The sequence below is a fragment of the Myodes glareolus genome, chromosome 4 (genome assembly GCF_982192425.1).
Source record: "Myodes glareolus chromosome 4, mMyoGla1.1, whole genome shotgun sequence".
In the NCBI taxonomy this organism is placed as follows: domain Eukaryota; kingdom Metazoa; phylum Chordata; class Mammalia; order Rodentia; family Cricetidae; genus Myodes; species Myodes glareolus.
The window spans coordinates 118,700,977-118,725,582 of record NC_142029.1 but is presented as its reverse complement, the minus strand read 5'-3'; the positions used below and the strand labels follow the sequence as shown (position 1 = coordinate 118,725,582).

At 39.5% G+C, this 24,606-nt stretch overlaps 1 protein-coding gene across 2 annotated transcripts in view; it reads left to right on the top strand.

Annotated features, from left to right (window-relative positions):
• The first annotated feature begins 2,516 nt into the window (after positions 1 to 2,516).
• The window catches only part of Pdgfd (platelet derived growth factor D), a 216,450-nt gene continuing 194,360 nt past the window's right edge, over positions 2,517 to 24,606 (top strand). The window contains exon 1 of one of the 2 annotated variants that reach the window (XM_048429250.3): positions 2,517 to 2,936. In XM_048429250.3, coding sequence (XP_048285207.1) covers positions 2,813 to 2,936 — 124 coding nt within the window. In that variant the 5' untranslated portion in view covers positions 2,517 to 2,812. The remainder of the gene's footprint in view (positions 2,937 to 24,606) is intronic. The other variant, XM_048429249.3, reaches the window with a different exon arrangement.

Sequence of the window (24,606 nt, the reverse complement as noted above, 5' to 3'; positions counted from 1 at the left end):
AATTGAAATAATCTTCCCTCTTATCTTTGTGCCGGAATTTTATCCACACATTAACATTTATGCTGTGCACAGTAATGCCTTAGTAGCCATAATTAACCTAATTTGTAAAAGTTAGCTGTTAAATATTGCTGAAACAAGGTTCAAAATAGTTTGACTCAGGTTCCTTATTTCGTGGCATTTAGCTATTTATTGTTATCAAAGATACGTTGACAATTGATGCTTGTGAACGCCCTCAGCCATATTATTTTTCCATGTATTAACTGTGACTTAAAAGGTTCAGTATCTCGGATAAAACTCTTTAAATAAATATATTAAATGTAATGTTTTATATTGAGACAGATATTTTGACCATCTTGGAACTTGTAATAATTTCATAATCCACTGCACATTTTCTCCTTCCCCATGGTTGAACCTAAGAATGAAATTAAATCAGCATTTCTAGTTATGTCTAGAGAATGGGTTGGATAGCTCCCTACACCTGCTCACCTGACTCTGGCCCCTCTTCTCTTATCAATGCAGGTATATATCTATTTGCTATGGCCACTCTGTTTTACTAAACTGTCTGCCTCAATTGTGTCTCAAATGGTTGCTATCTCATTTTCAAGATGTTTAGAATAAAGAATGCAACAAAGAAAACCTAGTATTTGTCAAATAAATAAATGAGGAAATGCAAATCTATGCTTTTTAAAATATCTGTGTGAGGTGCATATGTGTGTATGTACGGGCATGCAAGTTCATAAGTTGACACTGGATTTCCCTGTTGCTCCCCACCTTAGGTTTTGAGACAGTGTCTCTGGTTAAATCATGAGGTTACCTAGATGGGATAACCACTTAAAAGCCTGGGACCTGCCTGTCTCTGCCTTCCACAGCACTGGAGCTTCAGAAGTGAACCACAGTTCTCAGCTTTTATAGAGGTTCTGGGGTCCAAACCCAGGTCTCTACACGCTCTACTGACTACACCTCCTCCTGCAAACCTCCCTTTATGTTTCTCTTAGGAACAGATTATATTTTAAAACAACAAAATCAGATTTCTTTTTCCCCTTACGATTTTCAAACTTTTTGATTGTAGTCCACAGAAATAATGTGTACGTTTCCATGCATGACGCCCTACAACAATGATATTCATCAAGCAAGAGTGTCTTCAATGTACTTGACAGTGAACTTTCTTCTACTGTGTTTCATTTTACTCAGTTAAATAGTGTTGGTATGGAGTGAGCCACATCATCATCCACTTAGTGTCAGCTGGTAAAGTCATAGAACAGCATGCCTGTCCTATATCGTAGACTTTCAGGACTAGAAGGTCTCAACGAGCTGGGGACTTCTGATTCAGAGATGTCACTGGTAAACAGTTGAGGAAATATGCATGTTTCGATTTAGATTCAGCTACAAACTGCAATCACAGTCTAAATTATTTCATCTAATCCTCGACACAGTCACACAAACTAGGAAGTGCTACTTGCATGATGTGTGTAATAAAAAAGGAGGTTTTGGGGTCTGGTACTTTCTTGCTTCCCTTGGTTTTTGATCTTTACCCAAATACCACCCCTTCATTTCATGTATTGTATGTACATATTTGAAACAGAAAGCAAGTGATAGTCTCAGGTTTTTGTTTTGTTTTATGTTACGTAAGGTCTCCATTTAGCCCAGGCTGGTCTTGAAATGGAGTTCACTGTCCAGTTTAGGATGGCCTTTAACTCCTGATCCCCTTGCCCATGCACTGAGATAACAGGCATGCACTTGACTAATTTATTTTTGCATTCGTTCATTTTCTGTTGTTGTTTGAGACAAAGTCCCACCATGTAGCCCTAGTTGACCTGAAAAGGGGTTGTGTGGAGCAGTAGGCTGACATCCAGTTGCTGGAAGTCCCTTCTGCCTCAGGGTCTGCAAACACCTGCTTCTTGCCTTGAATCTTATTTAACTTAACTGGATGGTGTTCGTTACTGCACCTACCTAGGATAGATTACAAATACATCCATGTGTCTAGCAAAGCTGTCTGGCCTCCCCTGTGAATCAACTCAGGTCTTACTGACTGGAGTTCAAGGCAAGCTCAGCATGGGCTTCTTTGTGATGGCATTTCCTATTGAGAAGCTTCCACATAGTAGATTGAATTGAGTTCTAGTACAATAAACCCTTCCATTTCAGCCCTACGCCGCCCCAGACTCCACCATCACTAAGACCCAACACCTTAGCTGTCTGGCAGGAGGTCTTAGCACTCACCTCCAGAGAAGTTCTATCTACCTCAAACTACTCCTGACCTCCCCCCCCAAACAACAACAACAACAACAAAAAACAAAAACAAACAAACAAACAAAAACAAACAAACAAAAAACCCGGGAGATGGGAAGGGTCTGGCCGACCTTCAAACTGGGCATGCTCAGTGGCAGAACTGCTTTGGTCGGTACTTCTAGCCAAGATTGGTTGGTATCCCTGTTCACAACTCCACTGCAGAGCAATTCCACAGCATCCGCTCCCTAGGAGGGCCAGAAGCAGCTCCTCCCACCCCCAGCAGCCTGTGCTGCAGCAACCAGCCACCGGAGGGGGGCGAACCCACGTCAACCTGTTGTTTGTCCGGTCCCCATTGATCTAGCCAGCGCCACAAGGAAGTGCGGCACCCACACGCTCTTGGAAAGTTCAGCATGCAGGAAGTTTGGGAAGAGCGGGGCTGGTAGCTGGACGACCCGGCAGCGCAGGGCAGAGCAGTCAGCAAAGGCGCGGAGCGGCGCAGCAGAGGTCCACCGGCCCAATCCGGTGGGCTTTATTTATTTATATATTCATTTCTGGAGCAACGCTGTCCCTAGGTCGCTGATCCCAAATGCACCGATTCATTTTCATCTCTATTCTTGTGTGCGCGAACTTTTGCAGCTATCGGGACACTTTTGCGACTCCGCAGAGCGCATCCATCAAAACTTTGCGCAATGCCAACCGGAGGAGAGACGGTAAGAGACTCACTCTGTGTTCTTTATTGACAAGGTCACATTTGCTATTGTCCGGGTTCTTTGGTCCATTCTCCCCACCCCCAGCCCCTCCGTTTCTGAAAATTTCAAATGAACTCAGACGGAAGGCATTGTTTGGGGGAGGGAGACTCCTGCTTCGCCCCCAGCTGAGGTAGCTCTTCCTTCCAGAACTGTAATAGAGTGTGCAATGTGCTGGGGGCAATATGATGGGTCAAGTGGGTTTCACCCCTGCACCTTGGAAGTCACATGGGTAGGTGTGTGTCATGGAATAGGTCATACCAGGATGTGGGTGCCTCCTTCAGTGTTGAAAAGCTGCATGCGGTGCCCACTTTTGGCCAGGCTAATCTGGCAGTAGTAAAGACTGCATTGTGGTAGGTGGTGGAGTCCAGTGGCCTTTACCAGATGACATAATTCTTATTTATTTATTTTAGGGATGAGAGTAGAAATGACACGTTTCAGCATTTTGCTTATTTCTGCAGCAAACCGGCAATTTATTTGTCATTTACTCTTAAGAGAAGTCAGTGTTGCCCCTTCTATCCCTCAAGTGACTTTCCCTTGGAGTTCAGAGAAGCTGGGAAACTGGAGTCTGGGAGGCACAGTTGCTGGAATTTCCTTGTACCGCAGGGGACCTGGCTTCTATTGTTGGTTTCTCTCCTGCTGAGGCTTTTCAAGCTCCTGAAATGGCTGTCCTAAGCAAGGTTCTGAGCAGACATTCTTGTTTCCCTGCCTCTGGAGGACACATGGGTCACTAGGTCTCTGAGACTCCAAGTTGAGCTGTTGAAGCTGGGACTTACTTAGGTCCTCAGCTGAAGCTTATGGTCCTACTGGCATGTGGATGGAATGACCCAAAGTTTCATTGCTTTTGTTTTCCTACATGAATCGAATCTCATTCTCTTTTACTTGCTTGAAGTTCCCACAACCACCATTTTCTTCCATATCGCCATCTTGCCCCCAAACACCAAAAACATCACCAAGATGTTCTTAGTGGCTTCAGTGTTTCAGCTGGCAACATGATCATCTTGGTAAATTCATAATAGACACCTTCATCACTTATGAAAGTTTTACATGATATGTTCTAAATTCAAACTTCCCCGAAAGACAGGTAGACTTACTGGCAGCGTCTTTAAGTTATCTGAAGTGTTAAGGTATATGGCCCCAGAACTCACAATTCTCTACCGGATAGCAGTGTTTTATGTAAACTATTTTAACAATTTATTTTGATGACCTTCAACTTACATTTTGCTTTCAACTGTAAAGCCAAGAAGCCTGAGTCAGTGCAGCTCCAGAGTTCACACTGCTGGGTGGTATCACAGGATGGATAGATCTTCTTCGCGATTTCAATTTTGCTAATACTTCTTTGTTCACCTTCTGGTCTTCTTAGAGTTAAGCGTCATGTGGATGCATGACTTCATAGTCATAATTTTGTAATCCTCCAAAGTATCAGTTTCAAGAAGTCAGGGACAGAAAATGAAAAGCATGCAACCACTGCTTATTAACCCGAGATTCTGACCCAAATCTATTCAGACAGCTTAGGGGATTTTTTTTTCTACCCACTTCTTATGTTGAAGAACACACTCTCATGTTAATTTTCTTTATTAGAACTCTATATACATGAGAACTCTTGTCTACATAGGAACATCTCAAAATGCTAATGATTTCTCTAGATTCCTTTATAGTTTAGCTAAAACTATTTCACAGCAATTCCAACACCACACACACAGAGACACACACACACAAGATTGCTTAGTATTTTTCTCTTTAATAACCTTACTTTTAAAAAGGACTGGAAAGTGGGAAAAGTCCAGACACACTTAATGAAGAAAATACTAACATTCATACTACATAATGGGTTGTTAGTTTCTGGGAAACAATAGCTTGAAGAGGTGAGATGGAATAGTGATGGTTGAAACTTGAAAAATTAGGTATTACAGTAGTGTGTGTTCTTCTGAAGACCCATTATCTATGAACAGATGATTTAGCATATCTGCAATATTAAAATACTACAGGACAGGACGGTGATCAGAAGGAAAAAGTCTAAAGATGTTCTTTGAAGTGATCTTGGTGATAATGGAAAACAAATGGTTGTGTGGCAGTCAGAAAGTTTGGTGGAGACAACCTCTGTACATTTTTTTTCAAGCCCTGATTGGCTCCCTTCTGTTGGGGTCAAGAAAGGAACCATAAGGGGAGAGGCAGGTGTCACATAGAAATGGCTTCCAGTGGTGTGTTGGAGTCGTCACAGGCTGACTCAAAGAGTCTTTGGAGAAGTCTAAATATCACTGAAATTTCTAAGACAGATCGGGGAGAAATCCTTGCTCAGGGTCTGTACATCATGAGCTTGCTTTTCTGCATCTTTCCCCATGACTTGTTAAGGAGGATGGTATCTTGGTGTTTTGATTCTCAGATGAAGAGAGCACAGACATCTGAGACATACATGAGAAATATGTTCAGGAGAAAGACAGAAAACAAAATCCAATGAACACTAATGTGCAGTACATAGAAGATGTGGTGTCAATAGCCACTGAAAATCCTGAATGGAGTGGGTAGGTGTGTGGAAGCCATTATCTGAAGGTAAAACTTCATTCACACTTGAATACCATGTTTTTGCTCTTTGAAATTGTTGGTTGCTGCCCAATTTTGGGGTTTAGAAAGGAATTACAAGGGATGAAGGCAGACATCCCATGAAAAGGGTGTGAGATGAGGATTTTTGTTATTTCCATCCTAACACAAAAAGCATGGGCCTAATCAACTGTGTCTAATAGCATATAATGAGGAAGTTACTGAAATGGTGTAGAGAAACTAGAGTTGAAGATGATGGGCTCCTTTTATAAGGTGATTGATCTTCTAGAAGGTTCTATTGTAGAGCAAGACGTCCAGATCCTTTCGTTCAGAGTAACTAAAGGTGGCCATTGGAGGAAGGTGGCAGATTTGATCCAAATGAGATTTTATACCTAAGGAAGAATGCATTACAGTTATTTTAAATACTTAATTCAGTGTTTATACTTCCTTATATCATACTATTAGTGACTCTTGCTCAAACTGATTTACTCTAATGCTATTTCTAAACCTAGAAAATTTTCTAATTTAGGAGCCACACCTTATTTTAGTGTCCATCGGTTGATGCCTTTGTGATAATGACTGTTCATACCACACGATGCTCTGACTGATACCACGAAAGAAAATAGTCACAGTTAAATGACATTATTAATTACACTAACACCTACCTAGATAGTACTTCCTGCCTAGAGACTTAAGAATAAAAATCCCTTTTCAAGATTTGACCTTTTGTTATTTTCTGAAAGTACAAATGTTGCTGGTAAGCAACAATTCTAGATTGTCCCGATTGGCTAATGTACCAGTAATGGAGCTATCTCCAACTTTATTTATCACTTGCTAGGCTGAGCACTATAGGATATGGACTGTGCTGTTTTGGATTCTACAGCAGCAAGCGTGAGCCTCAAGCAGTGTGACTTTCTGGAGGCACACAGATCTTGGTTAGAGATCAGAGATGAAAAGGGATATCAACAAAACAGAAAGATATAAACTGACTCATGTGGAAGTATCTGAAAGCTAAGGACCACTGGAGTGTCTAAATTTTGCATTCATTTGTTTCTATATTTTCTGTTCAGTTCTAAGATTATTGAAGATTCAAATCTCATAATGCATATCTGTGTCTACCTGTCTTAAATGCAGCTTAGCTTTGCCATTAACTATTCTTTAAAAGGAGGATACAGGGCTTGAGAGATTTAGTGGGTGAAGAAACTCAAGTTGGAGTCCTCAGAACCCACTTTGATATGCAGGTCTGCTCTCCCAGTACCTCTGCAAGGAGATAGCAACAAGATGAGGAGAATCTCCAGACATTTGTGGGCAGCAACCCTGGTCCATGCAGAAGGGGCTGGGTTCTGTCTTTATATCAAAGGAGAAGGCAAGGGCCAAGGTTGTACGATGGGAGAATCAAATATCAAGGTTGTTCTATGACCTCCACATTATCGCAGTGGCATATATGCCAAAAATTCTTATGAATGAACATAAACAACAACAATAACAGCACCACACACACATGCATACACAGACACACACACTAAGGTGTATGAAAAGAAGTTCCTGCAAAAAAAAAGTCCCACCTCCAACTGAAACTTTCCTAAGGCTGGTTAACTGATTAGAACTCTAATGGTTGTGAAGTCAGAACGTTGCAAGTCCAGAGCCATAATTAGCCATGTTAATAGTCATTTACTGCTTTGCTTTGTACCTGGCCTAAGTCTTTGTAAGCATTAGGCAAATCATTTAGAATTTACAGAGGCCTCCACCACAAATCAAAAGGCTAAGTGTCATCCAATTGCATCAATTGCTTTGGAGTACTGTGGAAGAGGTGCCTCTGCTTTGATCCCCCACTTGCCTTACACCAGTGGTTTTAAAAAAATGTCCTCATTCCTGATCTTCTTTATTCTGTTATTATGAAAACCTCATGAAACTGCTTCCATGCTGGAGTGAGGAATTTGGGATGACATAAATACTGTTTTTTTGGCCATAGTGATTTGGCTTCAGAATATATTCTTTCTTAGCTCCTTCAAGTGAGAGTTGTATTTTTAGGGGGTGGACAGGTGCCTGGCTGCGTTGCATTGTAGTGTCCTGAGATGTATACATTGTAGGGATCACGCCGAGGTTCCTGCGTGCTATGAATTGTAAAGTATGCTGGGGTGTCTGGTTGCTGTCCATTGTAAGGTGTCCTGGAGTGTGTGGTTGTTGTGCATTGTAGGGTGTCCTGAGTTGCCTGCATGCCATGCATTGTAGGGTGACCTGAGGTGCCTGCATGCCATGCAATGTAGGGTGTCCTGGGGTGCCTGCCTGCTGTACAGCAGAGATTGCCTTGAGCTAGGTTGTGAGCTGAATTGACTGAAAGTGATTTTTATCTGAAGGAGTTTTTTCCTTTCAGTGACTAAAAATAAAACCAGATTGCTTCAGAATAGTTAGGCCAAACATGGAGCAGAATCAACGGAGTCAGTGCTCTCTTCCAGCCAGCCAGAAGCCTCAGCCTGTTGTCAGATAGGACTCCAAACACTTGTGGTCTCTGAACCCTGTCATTGTCATTCTGAAAGTCTGGAAGGATGTCAGAGCTTTCTGTATTTCTCCTTGAGAGGTGAGTCATATGCAAATGCTATTTCTTTTGAGACTTGAATTTTCCTTATTGAAACGGTCTGATTAGTACAGCAGAACAGTGTATGAATACCTTTTGAAACCCTTCTCTTTGTTAAAATGGGAGCACTTTGTGAACCAGGTGTAGGATGTTTGTAACTCTTGGACACCTTAATATTCATCTCTTACAAGGATCTAGAAAGTTTTAAGTAGAAATGAATTGTTGTAAGTTGGAACTCATTCAGGAACCTATTGATAAGCAATTCTTTACTTGAGCTCAACTGTCTTCTGAGGGTGAACGTGACACACCAACAGTTCTTATTGCAAATCCTTCATAGAGTTCTGCTGTCACAGTCTTTATTTAATGACTGCTTTGCTTTCTTGATACCTGTCATATCCTGTCCTGATGTTCAGTTCTCTAACTGTCCTTGAGCTTTTGATTCAATGGAGGATAGAAATGAATAGTTCCAGGCAACGTTCTGGTTCATTTGGCAAAGTCAAGATTCCAGACTTGGCTTAAGGGTCTTGGGGCATATAGTAAGGCTGCTGGACCCCCTCTTGGTGTTGTCAGCCAAATGAGCCAATATATATCCCTGTTATTCTGCTTCATACGGTGTTCAAGTGCAAGATTTTTAGTTGAGAGAAGTATATCTTAACAGTAAAAGTGAAAAGTTAAAGCCTGAGAGGGGGAGGGCACAGATTGGTTTGCCGGGTGCTCTCATGGGACCAGTGAGATAAGTTCTAGAACATCACAAAGACTGAGAAAGGCTTTCTGTCAAGGAGAAGATGGATAGGAGCTTATAATGTGGGCAGTGTGAGGGAAGAGAGTGGAGTTCATCAGTGAAAAGGAAGCTCTTCTCAAGGTTTATAATTATAAAAGCAATACTAATAAAATAAAATAAAGACTGGAAGGTGGCTCAGTGGACAAAGATGCTAGCTACACAAGCTTAGGTCCCTGACCTTAATCCCTAGAACCTATGTAGAGAGGGAAGGACTGGATAGACCTTCTGACCTGACATACATGAAATGGCATGGGTGCCATAAACTGACTTATGTTTACAAATAAACAAATAAAAAATAAAAAATTAACAGTAAAATAAAAGCAAAACTGCAGGAATGCACATGTCCACTAGTGGAGGACCTGGGAAGAAATATGAGGGAGATTGGCTGTAATTCCGAGGATAAAGGGAAATCATCAGAAGACTGAACTGAGAAGTGGAATGTAGCTCAATTGGCAGAGGGAGTGATTACCCAGATGGCATGAGGAGCTGGATTTGACCTCCACCACCATATCCAAATGAATTTGGTGGGCATGCCTCTAACCCCAGCACTTTAACAGGTAGAATCAGAAGGATCAGAAATTCAAGGTCGTTCCTAGATACATAAGAAGTTCAAAGCTAGCCAGGGCTGCAGGAGACACTGCAACCCCTCCAAAAATATAAATAAAGAAAGGAAGCAAAGAATGGAGAAAGAGGAAGAAGATTTTAATTGAGAGAGAATCATGGCTTCTCAGTTTTGAATGCAGAAAGAGTGTGTCCTAAGGAGTGAGCCAGGACAAGGGTTTGGTGGCACCAAATTCCTCGTAAATCCATTGCCTGTATAACATCTACAAAGACTGTTAGTTAATTTTCAAGATGATAGAAGACATGAGCAACTTCTACTAGTTGTAAATCTCCAAATACCAGTGCCCAAGGTTACCTGCTATTCTCTATGTTCTCCTAACTCCAGAAGCTTTTCTGTCACTCAACGTGGAAATACTGTATGTTTCACAGTGTCTGCCATCTCTGCCAAGGAATGTGGAGGGTCAGAAAATCTTGGACAGAGTTTTATAGCACTAAGTTATTGCAGATATCTGCTTTTCAGAATTAAAATCAATTTAAAAGCAAACACCATGGCTAGGCCTTGGCGGCGCACACTTTTAATCCTTGTACACTGAGGTAGAGGCTGGCAGATCTCTGTGAGTTCGAGGCCAGTCTGTTCTACAGAGCTAGTTCCAAATACTCTCTCAAAAACAAGCAAGCAAGCAAGCAAACAAACAAACAAACAAGCAAAAAAAAAAAAGAACAAAAACACAAAGGCTTTACAATAGTTTTTCTAGGTAATACAGTTTTAGCAGGAGCACAAAGTCATCATATATAATGAAAAACAAAGAGCATTCGAGACAGATGTGGTAGGAAGATGTGTTCTCTCTCCCTAGACAGTATTTCAGGACCAAGTAAATGTAAGCCATAAATAAAGGCACAGCACACAATTCACACAAAGGGAGCAGGATGTCCTTGTGAGGATTTTCTCTAGAACAAGAGCAAAGCATGCTTTCTTTTGTTTCACTGCAAGCATTGATGATACACACCATAATATATTTCTTTCCCGGCTTCACCCTGCTCTACTGACATTTATATACTATCTTTAATGTGTTCTTTCTTGCGATTCGTGGGATCTCTGATTTGTTGATTTTCATACTGGCAACCAAGAAGTTAATGGAGGCCCCATAGCTGAGCCTATGAGCTGTCTTTCATTACGGGGAGTGACATTCTCTCAGATTTTATGGTTTTACCTCAGTACTTACTGTCTTGTAGAGTGGGTGCCTGAAGATAGTTTTGAACTTGTGTAGTGCTGTGCCAAATATTATTTGAATTTTTTATATTTTATTCTAATGTAAGTATAATAAAAATTATAGTTTATATAATCTAAAAATTTTTATTAGCTTCCCCCCACCCCAAGACTGGGTTTCTTTATTCTGAAACTTTCTCTGTAGACCAGGCTGGTCTTGAACTCAGAAATCCATCTGCCTTTGCCTCCTGAGTGTTGGGATTAAAGGAGTATACTACCACTTCTGTAGCTATTTATTTTTAATTAGCAGAAATTTACATATGTGTGTTACATGTTTTGAAAAATGTATTTATTTTGTAGTACCTAAATCAAACGCATTGGCATATATATCACCTCACACACTGTTTTGGTGGAAAGTACACTTAAAATCTTGACAGTTTTCAAGCATGTAATATTTTGTCAGTAACTATATATGTCAATATCATATATTATCACCTTGTGTACATTAAGATTCTTAGAGCTGTAAATGATCAGTAGTGTGGCTAAGCATGGAGACAGTCGCTGAGTGTGACTGAACAAAGTTGCACAACTCTTCACCTCGTGTGAGAAGAGGCTCACAGTTCAGTATTTCTCGGGAACATTTAATAAGCAACGTAGCCATATCCTCATTTTAGGAAATGTTAATGATGCACCCTTAGTAGTGGGAAAAACAACCAATAAATAGGCAGCAAGTTTACTCAAAAGCTTAAATGACTGTCACAGTGTATATAAACTAGTCATTAAGGTTTGGGTAGATAATAAAGGGCCACCACTCGACTGTAATTATCATGCAGTTCTACCCTGGTTGCTTAGGTGATTTCCATTGGTTTATTTTCTAAATTTTTAATGATACCCTACTATATTTGCATTTCCCTACTAGACTCTGAGTGCCAATGTGATGATTATTTTATTAACCATATCATAAAATGTAGTGACAGCTCATTAAAGCACAAAGTATAATGATGTAAAAGTATGTGCGTGTGTTACAGTTACACACACTTTCAAGCACATATGAAATGACAGCTACATTAAGTGATAGCAACAAGAAAGAGAAGGTCTAGAAGAGATATTTGCTTATGTTAAAGTTATTGGCATCTGGCAAGATCGCTCAGTGAGTAGAAAAGATGCCTGGTAGCAAGCCCACCATCTGAGTTCAATCCCCCGGATCCACATAGTGGAATTAGAGAAAAGACTCATCCCATTTGTCTTCTGACATTCATATGTGTACTGTGGCACAACTGCAGGTACACACACACTCATATACACATGTACATACATACACAGATGAACATGTACACGTGTGCATGTACACTTGCATATGCATGCATCAAGTAAAAATAAAATATAAAATGTAATTGTAAAAGAAATGGCATTTAGTGGTGCAAGACAGAAGAATGCCCAACATTCCATTTGGGTTTTGGAGCTCAGGCTCTTAGCTGACATTGAAGTCAACCTTTACCAACTAGTGTTAAGGGTGAAATATGGGAAATTCTTTTTAAAATATCTTATTTAGTCCAATATGCATGCAAAAATTATTTTTGTGTGAAGTAAATTTTTTTAATCACTAGAATTTCCTCTAGAATGACTTTGGTGATACTAAGTCTTCAATTTACTATGTACTTTATACTTTAAGCAATTTTATACTCGCCACTGCTCTAACATCCAGTGCAGCTTGTTCTGGGTCGTTACCAAGGTCAGCAAGGCTCTTAAGGTCATTTACTCAAACAAACATAGATTAGCCTAGCTTTATTTGCTACATAAAAAGTAAAGCATAAAGCTGTGAATCTTTCTGTGATGCATTGGATTAAAACCATCTGCAGAGAGTTATATTTGCAAGGGCAGAGATCTAACTGCATCATTAAATAAACATAAAATATTAAATATGCATTTACTGAGATTAATGGTGAAATCATTGAGATTGAAAATTCAGCTAGCATATGTCTTCTATGGGTTATATTCTGTTTCAATCAGCCAACCATTATCCTTAAAACGACAGTCTTAAGCAACAGTCTTAAAGTCACAGTTATCCGGAAGATGCAGTGGCATGCCAGATGCAAAAGTTAAGATGTTTGAGATGGTTCTTATGAAGACGCCAGTAATGACATTCCTTTTCAGTCCCAACGTAATTTGATGTAGGCAATGATAATGCCTTCTCATTTGACTATTTTTAATTATTACACTTTATTGCAAACCAGTAACAAATGTTTGAAAAAGAAATCTTGCTTCCTGTCTGGGGGAATTTAACCATTATTTATTTACAGAGTTTTTTGTTTATTTATTTATTTTTTTATTTTTTAACAAAGTAGCATATATCTCCTCTGAGTTAGAGGCTTTAGCAGCATGCAATTGTAGCAGGTCATTTTTGGAAAAAAAAAAGAATGCTATAGAAACTATTAAGACGTTAAACTAATCAAATTCCCACTTACTATATGGTCCAAATTTTAAAGACAAAGATGCTACAAAAAATAATTCCTGTGTTTTTTGTAATTATTCTACAAGTACTACCGTATGGCTGTGTTTAATATAATTATACTTTAAATTTGTGCAAGCAGAAATAGTCTACCACATTAAATTCCTTTAAATATTGTCTGATCTCTTGTTTCTTTTTAACTGAATTCCACAGTATCTCTTTGGATTCATTTTCCAAGAGAAGCTCATATGTATAACAATGTTCTAGGAAATTCACTTGGCTGTAGGATCCATTTAGTCTCTTTATGAAGAACTCAAACAAATCGCCCAGTTTGTAGCCTCATTGTGTGAGGGAACACAGCTTAAAACTTCAAGGTGAGGTGGGAAAGTCCTTTTCTAAACAAGAAATGCCTCCAGGAGCTCCCCTTCTCTCCAACAGCCCGATGTGTGTCAGGACACAGCAGGGTCCTGTGCTGCTGAGAACATTTCCTTCCAAAAACTCTTCCGTTTCTCAGTAGAGAAACTGCCAGTTTTCAAATTTACATATGCGACATTCTCAGTTCTTACCTGAAACCATTTCATTAATTTGTTTATGTTCTGCCTTTTATTAAGAACATAAGTTCCATAATAACAAAGACATTGTATCTTTTGTTTCCTGGCTGCTGGAGTAGTGTGTGGGAAAAGGAGGCTCTTAGTGAACATTTGCTGATTGACAGCAGAGTGTAATCCAGAGGAAGCTCATGCCAGAGCAAGGGAGAGAGGGATGTGGTGGGCAAAGACAGACCCTTTTGATACTAATACGTCTTAAGATTTAGGTCCTTTGATTGGCCTCTTACCTAAGGCCCTACGATATAATATAATTTTATAGTCCCAATTTGGTGTTCTTTTCTTCTACAGAGGCATCTCTGTTGTGTAAATCTTAGGCTTCGCAAAATCCACACCATTCCTTAGTCCTGGGTTAAAGTGTTCATCCTGTCAGTTGAGGTTTGGCTTGAAGTACTATGGAGTGATAATTAAATGTGCTCTAACAGGTGAGCAAAGGTTTTGCTTTCCTAAAATTGAAATTTAAGTACATTATTGTCTAACCTAAGTTGGTCTCAGTGTCTGATGCCCTTAGCCATCGCTGGACTTTCATGTGCTTTCCTGGTGCACACCTCTGTGCTCTCAAAGACATGTTGCCTTTGTTCCCAAATGTATGTTACACAGCTGGAGAACTTAATTAAATATTTTGGGACACAGCAAATTATAAAGGTAATAGAGTTTTATATGTATAAATATTTAATTCAATGTTTTAGCTGATTCTGAGTGATGAATTGCTTAAGTAAAATTTACTGAGTCAGTGGAGCTGTCTATTTTGAGTGCCATAACAAAACCCTACAGACTGATCAATTTCAACAACAACCATCTATCCCTTGAGGCTGCCAAGGCCAAGGGAGGAGCAGGCAAATCTGGGTTTCAGGTGAGACACTCCTTCTGGCTAGCACAGGGTTATCTGCTTACTGTGTCCTTCACATAACCTTTGCTTTTTACTACTGCAGAGAAAGGGGCCTTCTGATGTTCCTTTTTGTGAGGACACTTGCCCTACCTTCCGGATGAGAACCTTGCCCTAATGAACGCACTTAACCATAGTCACCTCTCCAGAGGTTCTGAGTTCAAGACGTCAGCATAAGAGTTGTGGGGTCTGTGACTCAATTTATAATCATTAGGTCTGAGTAGGAAAAACTTCTTCAAATCTTCAATGGGAAGATTTATAGAAAGAGAAAAGAAAGGAAAATAAAATAAATTATAAAAGACTATAGGACGCCATTCAGATCATGCTTCATCATTGCCTTCATGTTTTGTTTTTTTTTTTCATCTTTCAAGAGAGATTAGAATGCATGGATAAGTTGTGGATCTACCTTGTGCAATAATTATTGCAAAGCATTTATCACCATGAGATGTAATCAAGGAACTTTGTGCCTCGCCAGAATTCAGTAATAGAAATGCACACATATATTTTAAGCTGAAATAAAACTGCAAAAATCTCTATTTCTACCTGTATTTTCAATAGACAAGTCTAGTACTCTTTCAGTGGCATTAAATAAAAGGGTTCAGTATTGCATGTGTGAGGGAAAATGATGTATTAAAGAGATGCATGTATTGTATGGTGTGGAACCCATTTTATACCAGTTGAAGTCAATGAAACTCATTAACTTGAAAAGAAAATCTAACCTGAGCATACTGAACAGAAAACTGATAATGGGGTAAGAAAAGGCTCTCACTGGCAATATATTCTTGCAGAGCTACCCCTCTCCCACGTCAGGATGTATAGATTAAATGGCATCAACCTCAAACTTCAGTCTTGGGAAATGATTACTGTCAGTAAAACATCTAATACAATGAGAGGGAAACAACATACAATTATGGAAAGGTATTTACATGCCTGTAAGGAGTTGTTTAATGAAGAAGGGGTTTTCCTGTTTCTACATTCTCTAATAAAATTTAAATGGTGAAAGTTGTGGTCAGATCTTTGGATAAGTGGTGGCGGTTGTGATCGCATTGTGGTTTTTTGTTTGTTTGACTGAAAGCCTGAAACATTCCTATAGAGTTGGGTGTAGTCAGCTCATATGGGCAAATTGAGGAAGCTGGAGTGTGAGGACAGCCCAGGACAACAGTATTAGTAGGAGCCATGACAGCAGGGGAGAAAGACAAACTTAGTAAGACTCCGGATCTACATATTTGCTAGATCTCAGTCCTGTCTATACCCTAGACCTCTGTACCCAAAACTCTCTATACCTCAGACTTCTCTGTACCCTAGATATCTCTATGCCACACACTTCTCTATACCAAACACCTCTCTATACTCCAGACCTCTCTGTACCCCAGACCTCTTCATACCGCAAACCTCTCCATACTTAAAACTCAAAACTCTCTATACCTTAGACTTCTCTATACCCTAGATCTCTCTATACCACACACTTCTCTGTACCAAACACCTATCTATACCCCAGACCTCTCTATTCCTCAGACCTCTCTATACCACAGGCCTCTCTACTTCTTAGATCTTCTTTGCATGATGTGGCTGAGAGAACACCCTCCCTGCTCAGTTAAACCTCACTGATAACAACTTCACAGACTTGCCAGAAAGTTTGTCACCTTGACAGATAAGTGTAACTATCATAATCCATAATTCATTTTTTTCAGAAATAACCCTGGAAATCATCTATCTGCAGACATATTTTGATCTCATGTTTTTGTAATATAGTCCAGTTCCCATGAAACTTTGTGTGTGTGTGTGTGTGTGTGGTGTAGGAGGTCCTTCTTTCTATGTGTTGCTTGTATTGGTTAATGAATAATAATAAAAAAAAAACTACCTTGGCCTAAAAGGACAGAACTTAGGTAGGCAGAGAAGACAGTACTGAAATTCTGGGAGGAAAAAGGCAGAGTGAAGAGAGCTGCCACGGACCACCAGAGTCAGACATGCTGAATCTTTCCTGGTTAGCCACTGCCACGTGGCAATACACAGATTAATAGAAATGGGTTAAATCAAGATGTGAGAGTTAGTCAATAAGAGGGAAGAGCAAATGGGCCAAGCAGTGATTTAATGAATACAGTTTCTGTGTGGTTATTTTGGGTGTATGCAAGCCAGGAGGCCAGGATGAACAAGCAGACCCTCTCCTTACAACGTGTGTGTGTGTGTGTGTGTGTGTGTGTGTATGTGTGTGTGTGTGTGTGTGTGTGTGTGTGTAAGCATGTGTGCACATACATGTGTGTCAGTATTTACTTCTCACTTCATTTCTTTGTTTGTTAATCCCCCTTCCCTCCCTCTGGAATGTGTAATGATAAGAAGAGCGAGAATTGGCCTTCCCTCTTCACTGCTTTGTCCTCAGGAGAGCACTGAGGTCTTTATTTCATTTATGATATCAGCCCAGTATTTAAGGATCTTTTTTAGTTACTGACATTTTAAACAGACAGATTTAAAAATTTATATACTCTTTCAATACTGTTAAGGTCAGTGCCACAATTATGATATTGTACTATTGCTTTGCAAGACATTACCACTGGGAACAACAGAACTTAGGCATATAAAAGCTCTCTGGATTACTTTATATAACTACTTATAAATCTTAAATTTGAAATCTCAACTAAAAACTGTCCATAATGCTATATTGTATGGGTTCTGTTATATGGGATTCCTTTCTGTATGCTGTGAATATGTAATTTTATTACCATTGGTTATTAAAGAAGCTACTTTGGCCTATGGCAGGCTAGAATATAGATAGGTGGGAAAACTAAACTGAATGCAGGGAAAAGAAGGCTGTGTCAGGGAGACACCATGTAACTTCCCAAGAAGCAAAAGGTAACAAACCACAAGCCTTGTTGTAGAACATAAAATAATAGAAATGAGTTAATTTAAAATGTAAGAGTTAGTTAATAAGTATCGAGCTAATAGGCCAAAGAGCATATAACTAATATTAAGCCTGGGAGTTGTTATCTCATAAGCAGCTGCAGGAACTAGTAAGCAGAACCTGGTGGATGAAGGAAACTGATCCAGGGCACCAGTGGATGGAGAGTATTGGTAGCTACAGTGCTATGTTGGAGGGTATACCAAAGCTGAAGAAATACTGGGTGAGTGGAACAATGAGCAAGAAGATTGCAACTCAGGTTAAACTATTGAGGAGTAGGTTGACTTCTACCACATTCTATATTATAGTAGTGTGTCTGTGTGTGTTTATAGGGAGACACTACTACTGACATTCTCAAGACCCTCTTCATTTCAAATTCTGTGAAAATGGATTGTAAAATATTCTCTTCAGGATTTTTTATGGAGTTGACCCAAATGATTATTTCTTAATGAGGCATAGAGGAGCACTGTGACCATTTCGATTTCAGTAAAACATAAATACAATGACTGGTTGGAGTGAGGGTGGGGAGAAACAGCTGACAGAGCAAAGAAATGCAAACAGTACATCGTGGCAAGTTATTGATGCTGCTTGCTATTGGAAAGAGGATGTTTGTTAAACATTCCATTTAAACTGAATTTTATTCTCACTTCATGATGTCATTTATAAAGTATTTTTTTCAGATGTGTATGTATATCTATTCCCTTTATAGTCAGTAGTATCAATTGTCAAAAGACTGCATATTTTTGCTTAATTGGCATTTGTTTTGTTTTTACTATATATGACAGTTCCTCTATTTTTTAAACTTAGACTTTACACTCAGAGGTAGTGACTTTTGGCTTTTGTGAGGAGAGGAAGGTAAACACTCATTGCATAAAGAAGGATGCTTAAAAGAAATCCCACACTAGCTCAGACTTGAGAATAATAGAGGGTTATTTATTTAGGAATAGACTCACAAGTCACAATCCTCTACTGGGACAGAGATCAGCAACCAAATCCCACAGCCAAAAAAGAGGCCAGACAGGCTCTTTACATTGGCATAAATAGTATAAGATGTCATGCCCAAGTGGGCAGGTAACTTAAAGGCTACTAGCAGTAGGAATTCCTACAACACTTCACCATTTTGTTAAAATAAGAGATTTCTAAGCCTAATACAAAATTATATACAATAAGAACAAATATATCAAGCAAGAAATGTGATAAATGTTTCAATAATTACCCAATCCTAATGAGTTTAAGTCTTATATAATAAATAACTTGGCCAAATCATGAAAAGAAAGTAAGTACAACTATCTAGTCTTCAACCCCATTGTAGACCTGAGAAAAGAGATAATATTACTTGAGAAAGCAGGAAGTGCAATCAATCAACTTCCAAAAATGTACAACAAATGACAGAGACTACCTGGGCAATCACTCAAAGTCACATTTGCAACACTGAATCAACCAACTCTGGCTAAGGCCTAGTGGAATTGACAGACCATTTTAAGAGGCAGAAAAGTTTTCAAAACCATCTTAACCTGTCTTGGCAAGATCTGACAGTCTTTTTCCTTGTGTTCTGCTTATTCATTTCTGGATACCATGTACCTGTCTGTGGTTGAGGCATGGGCAGTTCCTTGCCCAAAGACCAATCATGCCAAGAAGAAAACAAGCTCCAAGTGGAGTACATTCGGTGATCAACATTCTCTTAGGAATAGATTGGTACTGTCAGGAGCAATTGTGTCTCACTTAAACAGAACCCTAAGTTGTTTAAATACCATGTTCTACAGCTCTTTGAAGTGGTTGAAGATTACCTATCTATGCAGAATACAATCTCTATATATCTAAAGAACCTGATTAGTCTAACTATAAGTGTGACAAACATAGATGATTATTTATCTATAATTCTTAATACCTATATAAATTAAAGACTAAGACTTCATATTAGAATATTATACAATAAACAACTGCAACAAATAAGGACAATAACCTCAAAATATAAATAATGTATAAATATTATGATCAAAGGTAGAAATGTACATTACAATATGATATATATCCTAAAATTGTATCAATTTACAAAAATGTTTTAAGCATATGTAGAAGGATGCATGCATACAATATGACAAAATAACTTTGCCTAGATATACAAATATTGTAGATGATCCTACATAATTTTCCCCCTAACCCCCAACCCTATACCAATTATAATCAACCCCTAAATGATGTCCCTAATCCTGAGGACAAACTTTATTGGGTGAGGGGATGTCATTTTCTAAAATTACTTCCAGCTGTCATGGGGATGATGTTTATGGGATCTTGTGAAAGTAAAATGATGGTTAAACTCCAAGATTATTATCTGGTATAATTGCAAATAGTCTCTGAGCATTCAGTAGAGGTTTTCTGAGGTTCCTATTTGTAGTTCTGGGCAGAACGTTGTAAAAAAAATGCACCATTTCAGCTGACCAAGTCACCAGGAGGTATCGACTTTTGGTTTTTGTGAGGAGAGGTGCACATGTGGAGAGCTGCAGATGTGATGTTAGAAATAAACTTCTGTTGGCCTTCATAGTCTGCACAGGGAAGCAGTGAGATCATGAAGTCATAAGGCTTTAGTTGTCTTGTATCCCCCCACTCTAGTCTCTGAGGATTGAACCCCAAAGTGACTGCAAGGTCTTTGATACCCAAGCTCAGGTTTGTAGAGTCATATCTTTGTGGAACCCCGATCCGAGAATATCCTTCTGTCCCTCCAGGCCTCATCTCACTTGCTTTTCTGGAGTCTTTCTCCTTCTCCTTTCAGATTCCAAATCCAGTGTTCTTTTCTCTGTGGATCCTTACCCTGGGCTCTGGAGAGCTAAGGACTCTGTTTCTCTGACCTTGTAACTTTTGGGATCAAATTTCTATTTTTCTTGATTCTCCTTGATTCTTTATTTTTTTCTTGACTCCCCTCTCTTGATTTCAGACCATTACATTTCATGTACCCTATATATAGATATCTCATAACTCTCTTCAGGCACCTCACACCTGTTGAATACAGAGCTAAGCACACCCTAGCCTTTACTAAGTAGATGAATCTTCTGTGTGGTGAACAGCATTCTTATGAAATTCTTACCTCTTACGGTGATCCATTTACCTGGCCTGTGAGGTCATCACCTATAGCAAGCAGCTGGGACATAGAACAGACCACTCCTCCTGTTAAAAATGTTCAATTTTATCAAATCACCTTCTAGGTACGTCCCAAGATCTGACACTTTCAAACTCCCCCTATGATACGTGGGCCAGACTTTGCACAGATGTATACTATGAGCTTTGGGTTTAGTTGGTGGTAAGGTGTTTCTGGAAGACAGCGTGTTCTGTCTCACTTTGGAATTTCATGTACAGTTTTCCCATTGGATTACTCCTTTTCTACCTCAAACACAGTCCATCATTCCCTGTGCAGTTCTTCTTCATACTTCTAGATGTCCTTAAACAGAGCTATATGCCCCAGCACTGGCCTGTAGCTGGACTTCCTTATTAATTATGAATGTTTGATCTTAGCTTATACTTGTTACTACCTAGGTCTTAGAACTTAAATTAAACCATTTGTATTAATCTACATCTGTCTCATGTTTCCTGTTCACTCCTCAGTACTGTATGTCTGACTTGCTCCGCGTCTCACTAGCAATTTCTGAATGCCAGATTCTAACCCAGAGTTCTTGTCTCTGCCCAAAAATCCTGCCTTTCTTCTTCTACCTAGCTATTGGACATTCAGCGCTTTATGAAACAAATCAGAATAAAAGAGTGACACATAGTCCCACAGTGTCATCAGATATCCCGCAACACTGGCTGGTCCAGGATTTCTACTGAATGTTTAGCACCTACTCCTGTGTGGTGTTTTACCTTCTTGCAAATTACCCACCATTTATTAAGGTGATTTTTTTTTCTCCCTGGTACTGTGCTGTTTTATAGATACCAAGATACCAAATGTGATTGTCAACTTAATGACTAATTCAGCAGGCATAGCAGTTTGTTTGTTTCCTTCATATCCACTGGTATTCTCCTGAGAGCACAGTGGATTCTCTGAACCCATCTTCCGGACATTGGCAAAGACAGGCACTTCTTAGTTTGGATTGACAAATTTACCTTGACCAGAAACTCATGTTTGGGCTCAGATTTGTTCTAAAAATAAGGAAATACAAGTAGACCACTTCAGTTTAAAAGTTTACTGAAACAGGAAAATAATTCTAGGACTGGACTGTATTTCAGACCATAGCCTGCCTTCAAATGCAGATCTTACCATGTAGTGAGATGCTTTTATAAAGGAAAATAACGTGGAGAATAGCATACACAATTACCCAATTTCTGTCCTGTGCTCTTGGGGTTAACTAGAAATAATGTGGCAGTCTTTAGCCTGAGAGGTCAGCCTCTGTGCCTGGCTGCGGCTTAGTTATAATAACATACTATTTGGCTTGATTACAGTGTTGTTGTGCAGGAATCCACTGTGTGGATGTCCTTCTGTATATATGTTGCTTTTATAAGATAATGAATAAGATTGTCTTGGAAAATGGCTTGGCAAATTACAGTCAAGCAGGAAATCTGAACAGAAATATATAGAGAGCGTTGGTGGAGTCAGGGAGATGCCATGTAGGTGTCAAAGGATGGTATGCTGGAACCTTATGAACCATAGGAACCTTACCAGAGACCACGGCCTCGTGGCAATATATAGATTGGTAGAAATGAGTTAATTTAAGATGTAAGAACTAGCTAGGAATACGCTAGAGTCATTGGCCAAGCAGTGTTAGAATTAATATAGTTTCTATGTGATTAATTTGGGTCTGGGTGGCCGGGAAGTGAAGAAGCAGCCTCAGCCTACAAAGCCAAGATTTTGTTAGTGATCCATAGAAGTCCATTTTGACTCAACTCACAGTCAGATTATTCTGATTCAGAAGGCTCCGCTATAGGAAGCCAGTGAAGAGATAAGTAAGGGTGAATCCTATTTTCTGTTTGGGGTACATAGTGGTAGAAGCCAGTTGAGAAAAACAAAGAAAATGATATTTGTCAATCACGACATCTGAAAAGGTAAAATGTAGACTTCTGTTTTACAGTTTTATGACTGGACTTCAGACCCTCATGCAATCTGTCCCATAGAGCACATGTTCTGTTCCTTGCACTTAGGCTAAGTGACTAAGTTCTGTTGCTTAAAAGTAAAGAGTTCTTGATTGTGATGTTAGTTTTAACTGAAATGCTGACTGGGGACTTATCAAGCACATGGAGAAGAGGCTCTCAGAGCACAGCACAGCCTGGAACACTGGAGTGTCCACAGTATGGGTGACTGTGTGATTGTGTGAGTGGTTGAAGTAATCCAGCTTGTGCACTTGACACCTTCAGATACTCAAAACCAGTGTGACTTCTAACCAGTGTTCCTGAGATGTTGAACTAGTTGAGCTTTGGGAAAATCGTATATTATGGTTTGGGATTACACTTTTCGTTTGTGAGAGTGTTCTAATTCAACAAAATTCTTTATTTAAGAGTGTTATTAGGAAATTACCATACTGATCTTTAGAAAGAAATAAAGCTTCATGGCAATGATCACGCTTTGCACAATAATGCACATGTTATTCTGTAGTCACCTTGTGTATAGCGCCAGAGGTGCTGTTGCTTGTGGCTGAGTATTCGTGTGTCTGTGTTTGGATGTGTAAAGCACAGAAATACACACACAGCGGAGCTGGTATCTACAAAAGGGTAAAGGAAACAGAACAATACAAAGTGGCTACAGTTCTGCTTCTTATGTATTTCAGGAAGGATTAGTGTGGGTATAAGGTTCCCTAGATAGACAAGAAGTAAGCCTGAGTGAACTACAGAGATGTCTGCTCTGACATGGATTCATGCCAGTCACTAAGATGTGGCCACTAGTATTTTCCATTTTGCCAGATCATGTCCGTAGAAAAGAAATTACATGGACCCTGGATGCAAGGAATATCGCAACTTAGAGCTCTGTCTCATGATGGTATGTCATATAGGCCTGAGGTGCTTGTTCTTCTGGTTTAAAAATTGTGCACAGATTTGAACTCATACCCCAGTATTTGTTCTAAGCATGCCTAGCATGTAACACTTAGAAGTGTCACAATAATTCTAATGCTTATAACAGCTGCTTAACTTTAGGAGTGATATTTAGTTGTGAGTCAAAACATGGCTGCACATAGTGAAACATGCCAGTAGCATTCCAGTGGGACATAGAGCACTCCTCATCAACATCATGTCACATCTGAGTACGTGCAGCCTCACTGATAACTTTAGGGCTCTCTTTGGGTGTCTTTGCTGTGTTCCACCACATAGAAGCTGGAAATGTAACAAGGGTTCTGAAACTCTGCTTACCTCTATGACTTTCAAGTCAAACCCATAAAATGTGAGGTGTGGTAGGCCCCCAGTTTTTAAGAACTGCAGTGACTTGTTAGCTTAGAAAATTGTGCTGAAATCTTAGTGAAATTTTCATAATTCCTATTTCATTACCCATTTCTTATGATTTTCCAGACTAAAGGTATTAATCAAAACTGGATTATGAAATTGTTGGCTTCCACCTTATTAGATGCTGACAGTCACATAATCTTCCTTCTAATGAGCATGTACTTGAATCCTTACCATGGTGACATGCATTACACATGTCTCTTAATATATAGTTGTGACGAATAGAGACACAATTCATACTTCTGTGGGGTCACCTTTTTTGTATGGAGAGAACTAAAGAATGCTATTAAATGGTAGGAATGATTTCCAGGAGTTAGAAGTGCTATGGAGAATTAAAACGTTAAATTGTGACCATGACCATGGTAGAGACAGGAATGACAAATGAGAGAATATGGAAACCCTCAAAGTGATGTATGAAAGGAGACCTAGGTGAAACTGAGAGGCTGAGCGAACACCAGAAGGGGCACGAATGGAGCAAATGCAAATACCACAGGGCAGGATCAGCTCTGGAGCTAGGAGAGCACTGAACTGAGATGTACTTTATGCAGACTGTGCAGTGCCTTATGGATTATATTTGTTTCATCTTCATAACAAACTCTAGCTAGTGGGCAATAGTGGAAGAGAAAGTTGTCCATCCCAGGTTAGGTAAAGAGTCACTATGCCCCTTCCATAGGTCTCTCGTTCTAATGCCTCCTGCCTGGAGCTTCCCCAGGTATAAAAAGGTC